General features: G+C 36.8%; 1 protein-coding gene across 2 annotated transcripts; it reads left to right on the top strand.

The window, feature by feature from the left end:
- Positions 1-60: 60 nt before the first annotated feature.
- CSTF1 (cleavage stimulation factor subunit 1) lies at positions 61-11,503 on the top strand. Of its 2 annotated transcripts, XM_027847616.1 has the most exons (6): positions 61-153; positions 2,301-2,498; positions 3,140-3,417; positions 3,771-3,968; positions 4,842-5,232; positions 9,491-11,503. In XM_027847616.1, the coding sequence occupies exons 2-6, from the start codon at positions 2,330-2,332 to the stop codon at positions 9,748-9,750; spliced, it is 1,296 nt and encodes a 431-aa protein (XP_027703417.1). In that variant the 5' UTR covers positions 61-153; positions 2,301-2,329; the 3' UTR covers positions 9,751-11,503. The 2 variants fall into 2 exon arrangements, with proteins under 2 accessions (XP_027703417.1, XP_027703425.1); XM_027847624.1 differs by lacking the exons at positions 61-153; positions 2,301-2,498 and adding an exon at positions 2,554-2,990.
- Positions 11,504-13,676: the final 2,173 nt, after the last annotated feature.

The raw sequence follows: 13,676 nt of genomic DNA, 5'->3' as shown, positions 1-13,676 counted from the left end.
TTGACATCGAGGCGCACGAGCTCCGGCCGGCACGCATGCGCCGTGGTGGGGGCGGTGCTGGGAGGCTCGTTTAAGCTTTTTGCCACCATTTTACAGGCTCTGATCTTGGCGCTGCAGGAGGCGGGCGGCCGCTGACCGGATTCCCGAGACAAGGTACGGGCACCTAACTGTGAGCTGGACTCCCCGCCTTTGTGACCCAGGGGCGTGGAAGGTCCACGACGCCGGCGGGACGGTCTGGAGTCGGACGCGCGCTACTTGGAAGGAGGAACGGTCTGAGGGGGCGTGCCAGGGCCGAGGCCTGCGCCCTGAGAGGCCCGAAGCCGGGCCCCTCCAGGGTTGGTCCGGAGCGGGGAGGCGCGAGGGGATCCGAGAGCGGCAAGGTCGGCGAGATGCTGGAGGCAGCTGCCCCCGCGCCCGGCGTGTTTCGAGCCTTCCTGCCTCATCCTCCTCCCCCCGCCCCCGGGTCCTTGCCCTCCCCACTGATGGAGGGACCCTGGCTGTCCTTGCCTCTGGGGCCCCAGCCGGGGGGGGGGGGGGGGGGGGGGGGGGGGAGTAGTTGAGTTAGCGGGAGGCACATAATTATTTTAATGTGCGAACGGAGGTCCGTTCTCAGTGGTGCATCGCAACCCCCAGCACGCCTGGCAGACCTCATGGTGCACTGGAAAGGAATTGGGGTCAGAAAACCTAGGTGGGGATTGTGAGTTCTCCTCCTAGCTGTCCTGAGACCTTTGTCAAGTCACTTTCCTCTTCCTGGGCCCATTGTCTTCAAATCAGTTTGACAGATGTCTATTAAGTGCCTATTTTGTGCTGAGTATACAAACACAAAAGCCCCTGCCATAAACTTAGTATAGTTTATACCCTATTAGCTTGTGACAGAAAACTGTAAGGAGAGAGCCATGATGCTGGCCCAGAAAAGGGTCATGCTTCCTTGTCTGCAAATTGAGGCATATGACTCCTCAAAATAATGTTTTTTTTAAATGGGTAAAATAAGATTACAAAGAAAAAAAGTCGTATTGAGATGCATTTATCAAAGGCCCTTCCTAACTCAGCTTTCTTGTTGTTCAGTCGTTTTTTTTCTCCCAGTCCTGTCCAACCCCATTTCGAGTTTTCTTGGCAAATATACTGCAGTGTTTTGCCGTTTCCTTCTCCAGCTCATTTTACAGATGAGGAAAGTGAAGTAAATAGGGTTAAGTGACTTGCCCAGGGTCACACAGCCAGTAAATGTCTGAAACCAGATTTAAACTCATGAAGTTGAGTCTTGACTTCAGGCCCAAGACTATTCCACTGCATCATCTAGCTGCCCCCAACTCGGCTTAGCACAGGACAAAGAATTGCAGTTTTGAAGTCAGAAGACCTGAGTTCAAATGCCTAGTCTGCCCACTGTCTGTCCCCTCTGGGCCTTGGACAAGTCACTTAATCTCTATGGCCTGTTTCCTCATCTGTAGAATGTGGGGGTTGGTCTAGATGGCAATAGATTTCCTTTCCATCTCTAGTTTATGAGTATGATCCTTCCTGCCCTAATTTTCTGATCTGAAAGATCTTAGGATCCTGGTCTTCTAATTCTTCCTCTGCCCAAATATACCAACCTAGGGTTGCCAAAATCAAAACCCCTAAACCAGACATAATTTTTTCATTAGTAAGAACCAATGGGCAAAGCCATTCAAATATCAGCCATAAATCAGCTTAGTCTCCCTCTTCATAAATTAAAACCCATATTCACTCATTCTCCTGTCTTGTTCCATCCTCTAGAAATCTTTCCCATTTTCCTCCATCTTGCTATGGTCCTATGTCATCTTTTTTCCCCTTTCTCAGGTATCTCCTGCCTCAGGCCATCTTCACATTTCTTTTTGCTTCCCTTTAGCACTACCTGAACCTGACCAAATTCCTACCCATTAACACTTTGCCTAAAGGAAGGGGAAAACTCCCTATTTTTCTTGTATAACTATGTAACAGGAGTTCCTAATCTTATTTTCTGTCATAGACCCTTTTAGCAGTCTAGTGAAGCCTATGGACTCCTCAAATTAATGTTTTAAAATAGATTTAAAAAAAGGTTACAGAGAAAAACAATTATATTCAAATATAGTTATGAGATTTTTTTTTTAATTTAAGAATCCCCTCTCTATAGTTATCTGTCATTACCATGAGATGAGTCTAGTGCCCAGTATTACAGAGGTTACTCATCCTTGCAGATGTGGAATGTGGGCTAGTCTTAATACAGAGTGATATACTAAGCGTGTGAAACAAAGACAGACCATATATATCATTGTTCATTTTCAATTTTTGGCTGTCTTCATTTGCAGGTGAAAGGAGGTGATTATTTTTCACCAAAATGTACAGGACAAAAGTGAGCTTAAAAGATCGCCAGCAGCTCTATAAATTGATCATCAGCCAACTGCTCTATGATGGCTATATCAACATTGCTAATGGTCTCATCAATGAAATCAAGCCTCAGTCTGTGTGTGCACCCTCTGAACAGCTCCTCCATCTCATCAAACTAGGTATCTTGCAATTTGGAGCATGGATTTTTAGATTCACCTTTGAATGTAGATTTATTTCTCTAGATGTGTAACAGGTATAAGAGAATATCACTCTTCTTGAGGAATATTGTGGGAACTGAGTTCCTGTAGCTTTTTTTAAACTTACTTTGATGGTGATCATTGTAACTGACTTCCAAAGGAGGGGCAAAAGAAAACAGGCTGGAAAAAAAGCAAGCACTTCTCAGGAGCATTACCATCATGGTGGCTGACATTATTTTGAGTTCTAAGTATTTAATTGAGTATATCCTTAGGAAATTGCTGAAAATTTAAATGGTCAGCATTCTTTCTGAAAGTTGTTTGCATTTCCTTCAAAAAAAACCTTCCAAAATGTCAATGGTAAATGGCAATAAATCAGATTTAATGACAAAACGTCTCCTACCTACTGTTACCAGTCATCAGCACCAGGAGTATCAGAGAAGAGCTCTAGAGAAGGAAGAAATAATTTCACTACAGGTGTGTTATTCTCCTTGTTGGCTTTCTCTTTATCCTTATTCCCTTGGGTTGTCAGCCAATAGTCCTTCTTATTCCTGCAGTTTGGGAGCCCAAAGTTTCAGTTAGGGTTTTGAAATACATATTCTTTTTCCCTCAATTTTATCTTTTAGGAATGGAAAATGATGATAGTGCTGTTCAGTATGCAATTGGACGCTCAGATACAGTTGCTCCTGGCACAGGGATTGACCTAGAATTTGATGCAGATGTTCAGACCATGTCCCCAGAAGCTTCAGAATACGAAACTTGCTATGTCACATCTCATAAAGGACCATGCCGTGTGGCTACTTACAGTAGAGATGGACAGTTAATAGCTACTGGATCTGCTGATGCTTCAATAAAGATCCTGGATACAGAACGAATGTTAGCAAAAAGTGCTATGCCGATAGAGGTATGGTCATAATATTTTTACCAGATTGGGAGCCATAATTTAAGGCAGATTTTAAATAATGGTTTTTATTTTTTTGGATAGAACTTGTGGCTTTATTTATATAGGGAACTCCTAGTAAGGAAACTCCATCTACTAAAATAGACTGACACCTCTGCTGCCACTGAGATTAAGTGGCTTGAACCCAGGTTTTCCTGACTTTTAAGGCCAGTAATAATGAGCCAGTGCTAAACAGGGTGTCATATTGCCTCATAGTTATGTTTTAAAATTATATAATCTATTTATATGTGTATTTGTATATATACACATACACTCTACTTTTCTGAATATGATTTTTTTTTCCCCTTTGCCTCTAGGTCATGATGAATGAGACTGCCCAGCAGAATATGGAAAATCATCCTGTTATCAGAACTCTATATGATCATGTGGATGAAGTTACATGTCTAGCTTTCCACCCAACGGAGCAAATTCTAGCATCAGGTTCAAGGGACTATACTCTTAAGTTGTTTGATTATTCCAAACCATCTGCCAAAAGAGCCTTCAAATACATTCAGGTTGAAAAATGTTTGATACTTGTTTTGGGTGCATATATTTAAATATTAAGTACACTGATGATAAAACATCCTTTATTTTCCCTCAAGTGATTAGGTAACTAAAAGCTATCTACAGTGCCTAGCCTAATAACTTAGGTTCAGCAAAATATGACAAAAATTCATTTGCATTTTACTTTCCCGCATCCTGATGAGAATCATCATTAATAACTAGCCTTAAGAAATAAAAGAAGGTTGGAACCTTGGTATGGACTTACAAAAATATTCTATCTACCACCACCATCCCAACCCACCTTCCATGTACTGTAAACTTAACCATAAACTAAGTTCCTAGCTACAAAGAGACCAGAGAATTGGTTCGTTTGAAGCCATCAAACTCTTTCTGAAAAACAGCATCAGTGCCTAATCTGGAAACGGTGGTTATAAGAGGTTAATAATGCCATAATATTCACTGATACTTCTTTTCAAAGTGATTGACAGTCATATATTTAAATTTTGGGGAGTTCTGGGACCAGCTAAGGAAACAAATAGGTTTGGATTATTTACTTAGAGTTAGAAAGGATTTAAGAAGTCACCTAGTCCAACTCCATTATTTTATCGTTAAGGAAACAAGTGCATAGGTGAAATAATTTGCCAAAGATCACACAGCTACCAATTGACAGAGCCAAGATTTGAAGCTTATTCCTCTGGCTCCAGATCCAAAACTCTTTCCACTTCCGTAACATAATACGGTTTACTCAGTTGGAAAGTCCTTTGCCTAAATCAGTAGTGCTTAGGAGAAATTGTTTAATGAGTTCCATTCTAACAGCAACATTTCCCATAATTAACGTGTTTGTCTGCCACTTAGTCACATAAGTCTAATGTTCTCTTTAATAGGAAGCTGAAATGTTACGTTCAATCTCATTTCATCCTTCTGGAGACTTCATACTTGTTGGAACCCAACATCCAACCCTTCGACTTTATGATATCAATACATTTCAATGTTTTGTATCTTGCAATCCTCAAGATCAACACACTGATGCAATATGTTCAGTGAATTATAATCCTAGTGCCAACATGTATGTGACTGGTAGTAAGGATGGCTGCATCAAATTATGGGATGGTGTCTCAAATCGTTGTATTACTACTTTTGAGAAGGCACATGATGGTGCTGAAGTCTGCTCTGCAATTTTTTCCAAAAATTCGAAATATATTCTCTCAAGTGGAAAGGACTCTGTAGCCAAACTATGGGAGATTTCGACAGGACGAACATTAGTCAGATATACAGGTATGTGAAAATAGTATATAATATCACTACCTTACACTTGTCTTGTATTTTAAATGTTTCAAAATGCTTTCATATTTATTATTTTGCTTAAGCCTCACAGCAGCCTGAGTTGCCTGGTACAAGTATTATACCCATTTTATTTATTTATTTATCCATTCATTTATTTATTTATTTATTTTGAGTTTTAAAACATTTTTATTTAAGGTTTTGAGTTTCAAATTCTATCCCATCCTTCCTGAGATGGTAAGCAATCAGATATAGGTTATACATGTGCAATCATGTAAAATATTTCCATATTAGTCATTTTGTACAAGAAGACTTGAATTAAAAAAAAATGAAAAGTAAGAAAAATAGCATGCTTCTGTATTCAGACAACATCAGTTCTTTCTCTGGAGACAGATAGTATGGTTCATCATTAGTCCTTTGGGATTGTCTTGGATCATTGTATTGCTGAGAATAGCTAAGTCAGTCACAGTTCTTCATCAAACAGTATTGCTGTTACTGTGTACAGTGTTCATGTGGCTCTGTTCACTTTACTATGCATCAGTTCATGTAAGTCTTTTCGGGTTTTTCTGAGATCATCCTGCTTGTCATTTCTTTTTCTTTTTCTTTTTTTTTTTTTTAGTGAGGCAGTCGGGGTTAAGTGACTTGGCCAAGGTCACACAGCTAGTAAGTGTCACGTGTTTGGTCTGAGGCCAGATTTGAACTTAGGTCCTCCTGACTTCAGGGCCGGTGCTCTATCCACTGCACCACCTAGCTGCCCCATGCTTGTCATTTCTTATAGCACAATGATATTCCATTACAAACATATACCACAGCTTGTTTAGTCATTCGCCAATTAATGGACATCCCTTCGATTTCCAATTCTTATCCACTACAAAAATTGCTGCTATAAATATCTTTGTACAAATAGGACTTTTCTCTTGTTTTGGATGTCTTTGGGATGTAGACCTAGCAGTGGTATTGTTGGATCAAAGGGTATGCAGAGTTTTATAGTTCTTTGGGCATAGTTACAAATTGCTCTCCAGAATGGTTGGATCAGTTCACAACTCCATCAACAACGCATTAGTGTCCAAGTTTTCCTACACCCCTCCAACATCCAACATTTTCCTTTTTTGTCATATTAGTCTGATAGGTGTAAGGTGGTACCTTAGAGTAGTTTTAATTTATATTTCTCTGATCGATAGTAATTTAGAGCATTTTTTCATATGATTATAGATAGCTTTGTTTTCTTGGTGTGAAAACTGCTGTGAAAACTGCCTTTTCATGGCCTTTGACCATTTATCAATTGGAGAATGACTTATATTTTTATAAATTTGACTCTCTTCTCTATATATTTGAGAAATGAGGCCTTTATCAGAGATATTTGTTGTAAATTCCCCCCCACCTCCCCATCCCCTGGTTTTCTACTTTTCTTACAATTTTGATTGCATTGGTTTTGTTTGTGCAAAAACTTTTAAATTTTATATAGTCAAAATTATCAGTTTTACATTTTGTAATGTTCTCTATGTCATCTTTGGTCCTGAATTTTTCCCTTAACCATAAACCTGACAGATAAACTATTCCATGCTCTCTTAATTTACTTCTAGTATCACCCTTTATGTCTAAGTCATGTACCCATTTTGACTTTATCTTGGTATACAGTGTGAAATGTTGGTCTATACCTAGTTTCCCCCACATCATTTTCCAGTTTTCTTGGCAGTTTTGTCACATAATTGGTTTTTGTTCCAAAAGTTTGGATCTTTGGGCTTATCATATACTAGATTACTATGGTCATTTATTATAATGTAATTTGTGCCTAATCTGTTTCACTGATCTACCGCTCTTTCTTAGCCAGTAACATATTTTTTTGATAATTACCACTTTATAATACAGTTTGAGATGACCACCTTTCGGATTTTTTTTCCACTGATTCCCTTGATATCCTTGTGCTTTTGTTCTTCTAGATGAATTGTTATTTTTTTCTAGCTGGATAAAGCAATTTTTTAAAAGTTTTATTGGTATGGCACTGAATAAATAGATTAATTTAGATAGAATCATCATTTTTATTATATTGGCTCAGCCTACCAAGAACAATTAATATATTTCTTTATTTAAATTAGTTTATTTTGATTTATCAACAATCACTTCCATAAGCTTCTGAGTTTTAAATATTTCTTCCCCTCTCCCTCCCTCCACCATCCCTCAGATGGTGCACAATCTGATATAGGCTATACATGTACATTCCTATTAAACATATTTTCACATTAGTGATGTAAAGAGGAATTAGAACCAATAGGAGGAACCACCAGAAAGAGGAAACAAAAGAAAACAGAAGAAAAAAAATAGCAAATAGTATACTTCAATCTGGATTCAAACTCCATAGTTCTTTCTTTGGATGTGGATAGCAATATCCATCATAAGACCTTTGGAGATGTCTTAGATCCTTGCATTGCTGAGAAAGGCTAGGCTAAGTCTATCAATGTTAGTCTTCATATAACATGGCTGTTACTGTGTACAACTTTCTCCTGGTTCTGTTTACTTCACTTGGCATCAGGCCATACAAGTCTTTCCAGGTTTTTCTGAAGTCTTCCTGCTCATAGTTTCTTATAGCACAATAGTATTCCATTACATTCATATACCACAACTTGTTCAGTCATTCCCCAGTTGATGGGCATCCTCTCAATTTCCAATTCTTTGCCACCACAAAAAGAGCTGCTATGAATATTTTTGTACGTGTGGGTCTGTTTCCCATTTGTATGATCTCTTTGGGATACAGCCCTAGAAACAGTTAATATTTTCCCAATTGGTTAGATCTGACTTTATTTGTGTGAAAAGCGTTTTATAGTTGTGTTCACATAGTTCCTGGGTTTGTCTTGGCAAGGTAGACTCCCAAGTATTTTATATTGTCTACAGTTATTTTAAATGGAATTTCTCTTTCTATCTCTTCTTTCTGGATTTTGTTGGTAATATATAGAAATGCTGATGGTTTATTTTGTATTTTGCAACTTTGCTGAAGTTGTTAATAATTTCAAGTAGTTTTTTAGTTGATTCTCTAGGATTTTCTAAGCATAATATATCATCTTTAAAGAGTGATAGTTTTGTTTCCTCATTGCCTATTCTAATTCCTTTAATTTCTTTTTCTTCTCTTATTAGTATAGCTAACATTTCTAGTACAGTATTAAATAACAGGTGTTAGTGGGCAATTTTGCCTCACCCTGATTGTATTGATACCCATTTTATAAGTGAGGAAACAGATGAAGTGATTTGCCTAAGGCCACACGACTGGTACATAGCAAAACTAGACTGAAGCACACTTTACCCAGGAATGCCATTGATTACATATAGGATCACCTGATTAATCAAGACAATGAACCAAGACAATTTCAAAGGACCATGATGAAAAATGCTATCCACCTCCAGATAGAGAACTAATGACTCTGAGTGAGGCTTCAAAAGCTTTGTGGTGCCCTGATTCCTTCCCATAAAAACAATTAGAAGAAGCCAGAAAGTATATGAAATTTTGAAATAGGACCTTAAGTTTACTGAAAACTTTACTTTTACCCAATAAGACATGAGTTGCCTTTGAAAATGGCAGACACAAGTAACACAAAGTAATTAGAAAAATTATTTTAGTCTTGAATCAAAAAAATAACCAATGGAAGAAATAGTGGAAATAATTGTCTAGCATACATTTAAAATAATACTGTAATTAGTATTTCATTCTTTAATTCTGCTTATTTTCTAATAAAATACATGCAGGGTCTTGCCCTGTGTCTGCATAGGACTCTCAGTTGTTGGTAATCACATATCTTTTATGAGCTTTGTCTTATAGATAAGGTTGGACCATATAATCTCTAAAATCCCTTCCATTTTCAAAGTATTAAGGCCATTTTACTAGTTGGGTATTCATTCATGAGTTTTTTGAGCCAGCAGGGTTTAGTATTCCTTAAATTGGCCAATTTTTTTAAAGTACATTAGTACCATACATTCTGGTTATGTATGTTTACTGTTTTTTTAGTTATAGATATCATTAAAACAAAACGCTTTTTTCCAGTGAATAGCTAATTGTTTTTTGATGTAATTGAAACATGTTTTTGTCCCATGAGAATATTTGAAGTAGCCAGTTGAAATTGGAAGAACTTGTCAACTCCAATTTAGAATCTTGAGGTGATGAGCTTTTATGAAATTAAAGTGCTGTAGTACTTTGATCATGTACAAACTCATCTTGTGGCAACTTAACACATCTTCAAAAGCGAAACACTCTAATATTTTACAGGTGCTGGTTTGAGTGGGCGACAAGTACATCGAACTCAAGCAGTCTTTAATCACACAGAAGATTACGTATTACTTCCTGATGAAAGGACAATTAGTCTTTGCTGCTGGGACTCACGAACAGCTGAACGAAGAAATCTACTTTCCCTGGGACACAATAATATTGTTCGTTGTATAGTACACTCTCCCACCAACCCTGGCTTCATGACTTGTAGTGATGACTTCAGGGCTCGGTTTTGGTATCGGAGATCAACCACAGATTAGAGATTCCTTCTTTGAATATTATTCTTTTCTCTCCTGCTCCCCAATCTGCCCTATTACTTTATATAGTATATACATATATATACACACATATATATATAAAAACTTTTTAAAGTATTTCTTAATTCATTGTACCATCTTATGGCAATTGTGGTGCCAACACTAGAGCCTTCCTGAACTAGTAACAAAATTCTTTTTTTACCTTGATTTAAAATCGTGGTGGAAAAAGTTGGAAATGCAGATATATGCAGTTGTTCCACATTCACTGATTATTACAGTGTGATCATCAGTAAGTACAGTACTTACCATTTGCCACAATAGTTAATCCTTTTTATAAGGAAAAATTTTTACATTTTTCTAGTTCTTGAAACAGTCTGTCATCGAGAATTTTCTTTTGGTTTATTTGTCACCTAATGCACTGTTATCCTATTAAATTGAATTACTTTAGGAAAAAACAATTTTGATAGCTGCATTTGGTGCATTGGTGGTCCTGCATTTCTGAGAATAAATAATTGTGCCATATTTAAGACCTCTTTTAAAAATAGCAATTCTATCTAAAAATATTATTCCAGTAATAAAACTCAGATCTGCAATACCTCAGTATTACATTTTTTACTTCGTTACAACTAGTTTTTACCTAAGATAGATTTTTAATAATGCCACCCATGTGATCCTTTTATCTTCAGTTTTTGCTTCTCTGTGTTTATACTATATTTAACAAGGCTGTGATATGTGACAGTGGATTACAAGCTGAGAAGTCAACATTTTAATAATATCTGGAATATAGTTAAAAATTTGACATAGGAGATTATATTAATCTCTGTAAGTTACAAACATTGATTGGTCTTCCTCATGAAATCTTTTAAGTGATGTTTTTCAGTTGTTTTTAGCATGAATCTTAACTGTTTTCATCATTGAGGCACATAAGACCTACCTCCTATCTTTAAAGATTTGTGCAGTTAACTAACCAGTTCTCTTTTTCTTGAAACCTTTTGAAGACAATTTCTACTAACTTAGTTAACTTTAACAAGATCAAAGACTAATCTTGAGCTTCTCACTATTCTGTCTTCCAGGTAATTGCTACAGTTTAGGTTGTCCCAAAGATTAAATGATAGTAAACCAAAGTGGGGACACAGGAAAGTGCTTTTGACAAAAAAGTATTTTATAAATATAGGCAAACTTAACCTTATAGGAATTATAACTTGAGAACAAAGTCCCTACATATGTAACACGTTATAGTTTTTCGTTTTAAATTCAGCTTTGGTAGATATGGTAGTATTTCTAGACCACTAATGTGCTCATTTAAAAATCATTTCAGACATTATTGGCTTAAGTTATTTTTAAAGCATTTGTAATAGAGGATTGCCATGAAATCACAAAGGTCTTGTTTTTGGATTGGAGTAGGGTTCCCAAAGACTACACATTAAGAAACTGCCTTCTGTTCTCAAGTTTGATAACTCAAGGTTTTGTTTTAAATCTTGGTGTGTAAATATGTAAATTATATATGATCTATAGATGTTCTGAAGGATTTGAAACAAATACATTGCAAAACAGAATCTAGAATTTCTGAATTATTTTTAAAATTTTGCTTTACAAGGTGACTTTAAGGAGAGGATATAATATTTCTTCATTCTTGCACTCTTAGGGCATAAATACTTGAACTGGATGATCACATTGAACATCTAACAAGTTTATTTGAATGTTCAGGTTCATAAATTATACATGTTCTTGAATTAAAATGATTCGTATGTCTGCACTTTTTAAAGATGTATGTGCTTTGTCGAATCTGATTACAATATATTTTTAAATATACAGATTGACTAAAGAATTTTTAAATATACTGATGTTCTGAAGTTATACGAGTACCGGGAATATTGTGTGACATGCAGCATCATGACTTAAACCACCTAATACTAGCATTCAACTCTTGAATAATAACCAACCAAGTTATGTCATGTTACATTTTTTTTTAGAATATGAAGAATAAGTTTTATTGTGTGATTCTATTTTGAACTCAGTCCCTTGAAGGAATTATTTAAATGTTTCTATATTTCAGCATCAGTTATGAATTTATTGCTGATGCTTTTCCTATTCCCTTGGTGTCTGTTCCAAACCCAGGCCTTCTCTGTATTTGACATTCAGTTGGCCAATATTGTAGAAGCTAGATTTCTTTGGTATTTTTACTACTTTTAGATATGTATTATTAGGATCTACATGTATGTATGTCAAATTTTCTTAAAAAGAATAGAGGAGACTTGCCCCAAACATGGACTTTTTCATAAGAACATTGGGGTTGGGAATATAGAGATCTGAATGTGAACTGTAATCCTTGCTTGCCTGGAATGTTATATCACAAAGTTACATAATATCTTCAGGTTTCAGTTTCCTACCATAAAATGAAGACAGTTGCCTAGATGGTCCCTAGAGTCTTTTTCAGCTCTAATATGTATATAATGAATCATAGTGGGAAGTTCTGCTTCACTGGTGATAGCTAAGTCCTTCCATACTTTAGGTGATTTTGTGGTTACCGTGACCAAAATGACTCATGCATGAGGGGCCAACCTTCTGGCAATGAATCTTGGTTATCTAGGCTGGTTTGTTGCCTGTGGCTCAAGCCCACACTGAAGTCTCTCCTGCTTGGTATAGAACCTGTAGAACCAGGTTGTGTCCAACTGGAATAACTTCCAGGAGCTCAGTGTCATACTCATATCACAGAGGCATCTGGAATTCCTTCAGCAGAGGAATGTCTGCTTGTATTATTTTTTTAACCTGTCACTCCTTAATGCATTTTTAAATGTCTTCTGCCTTCATGGCTTTCTATGTCTTTGCAGACAGACCACCAACTGTGTTCTTTATCTGTCTGTCTTTCTCTTGGTGAGCTTTTTTTACTGTTAAATGTGCCTACCTTCTCAGAAAATCTTTTTTTACTCTTAACTGTTCTCTCTTCTTTTTGATGTTTAGATTTTCCTATCACTGTTCACTTGTCTGGTTGTTTTTCTCTGTTCAAGTTTTCTTTCATTGTTTTCCTACATTTCCCTTTCATCCTTTCTGTACCCTCTTCTTTTATCCTAGCCTTTGCTTTATACCCTTTTCTATTACCTTTTTATTCTCATCCATGACATTGGATTTATTAAGAAATACAAAATTTCACCTATTGTACTTCATTACAGCAGTGGTTGAATGGTCCTTATGTACTCAGACAAGGCTCAAGAGAAGGCACATAGCTACCACAGAGAAAATGCTTAAGTTTTTTTTTTTTCTTTGACCTGGAAATTCTGGATTTGGGCTATAATATTCCTGGAAGTTTTTATTTGGGGATTTCTTTTTGCATTTTTTAAAAAAAATAGTTTCCTTAAATAAGATGTTTAGGCTCTTTTTTTTTTTGCAGGGGGGAAAGGGGTGCCATACCTTTCAGGTCTTCTAATGATTCTGAAATTATTTCTCCCTGATCTGTTTTCTAGGTCAGATATTCTTGATACCTTATACTTTATTTTCTGTTTCTTGCACCAAAGTGTTACTTCTTATTCCATTTATTTTTTCCATAACTCTTGTTTATTTTCTACCAACACTTTGATTTCCTTTCATTGTTTCTTCTAGTGCACTCATTTATAAAATAATTTTAGCTCTTTTTTTGAACTCTAGTCTGAACTCTACAAGTTCTTGACATGGGTTTCTATCTGTGATACTTCCCGTGGTTGGAGATCCAGTAGACTGCCGCTGAACTCAACTGTAAAGTCAGCTGTGAAGCTCCACAGGTTCAGAATGACTGAACTATAGCCCTCACCCTCACTTTGGTCTTGGTTTTTGACTAGGCTGAAAACTATTACTGAGACCCTACTCTGCTTGTCTACTTGCTACTTGGTCAGTACATAACCAAGGGCCTGAGACCATGCCTTGCACGAGACCATGCCTTGCACTGGACCATCACC

The sequence above is a fragment of the Vombatus ursinus genome, unplaced genomic scaffold, assembly GCF_900497805.2.
Source record: "Vombatus ursinus unplaced genomic scaffold, bare-nosed wombat genome assembly UNPS02000580.1, whole genome shotgun sequence".
In the NCBI taxonomy this organism is placed as follows: domain Eukaryota; kingdom Metazoa; phylum Chordata; class Mammalia; order Diprotodontia; family Vombatidae; genus Vombatus; species Vombatus ursinus.
Note: the sequence above shows the minus strand (reverse complement) of the source record. Positions and strands in the feature narration are given on the sequence as shown.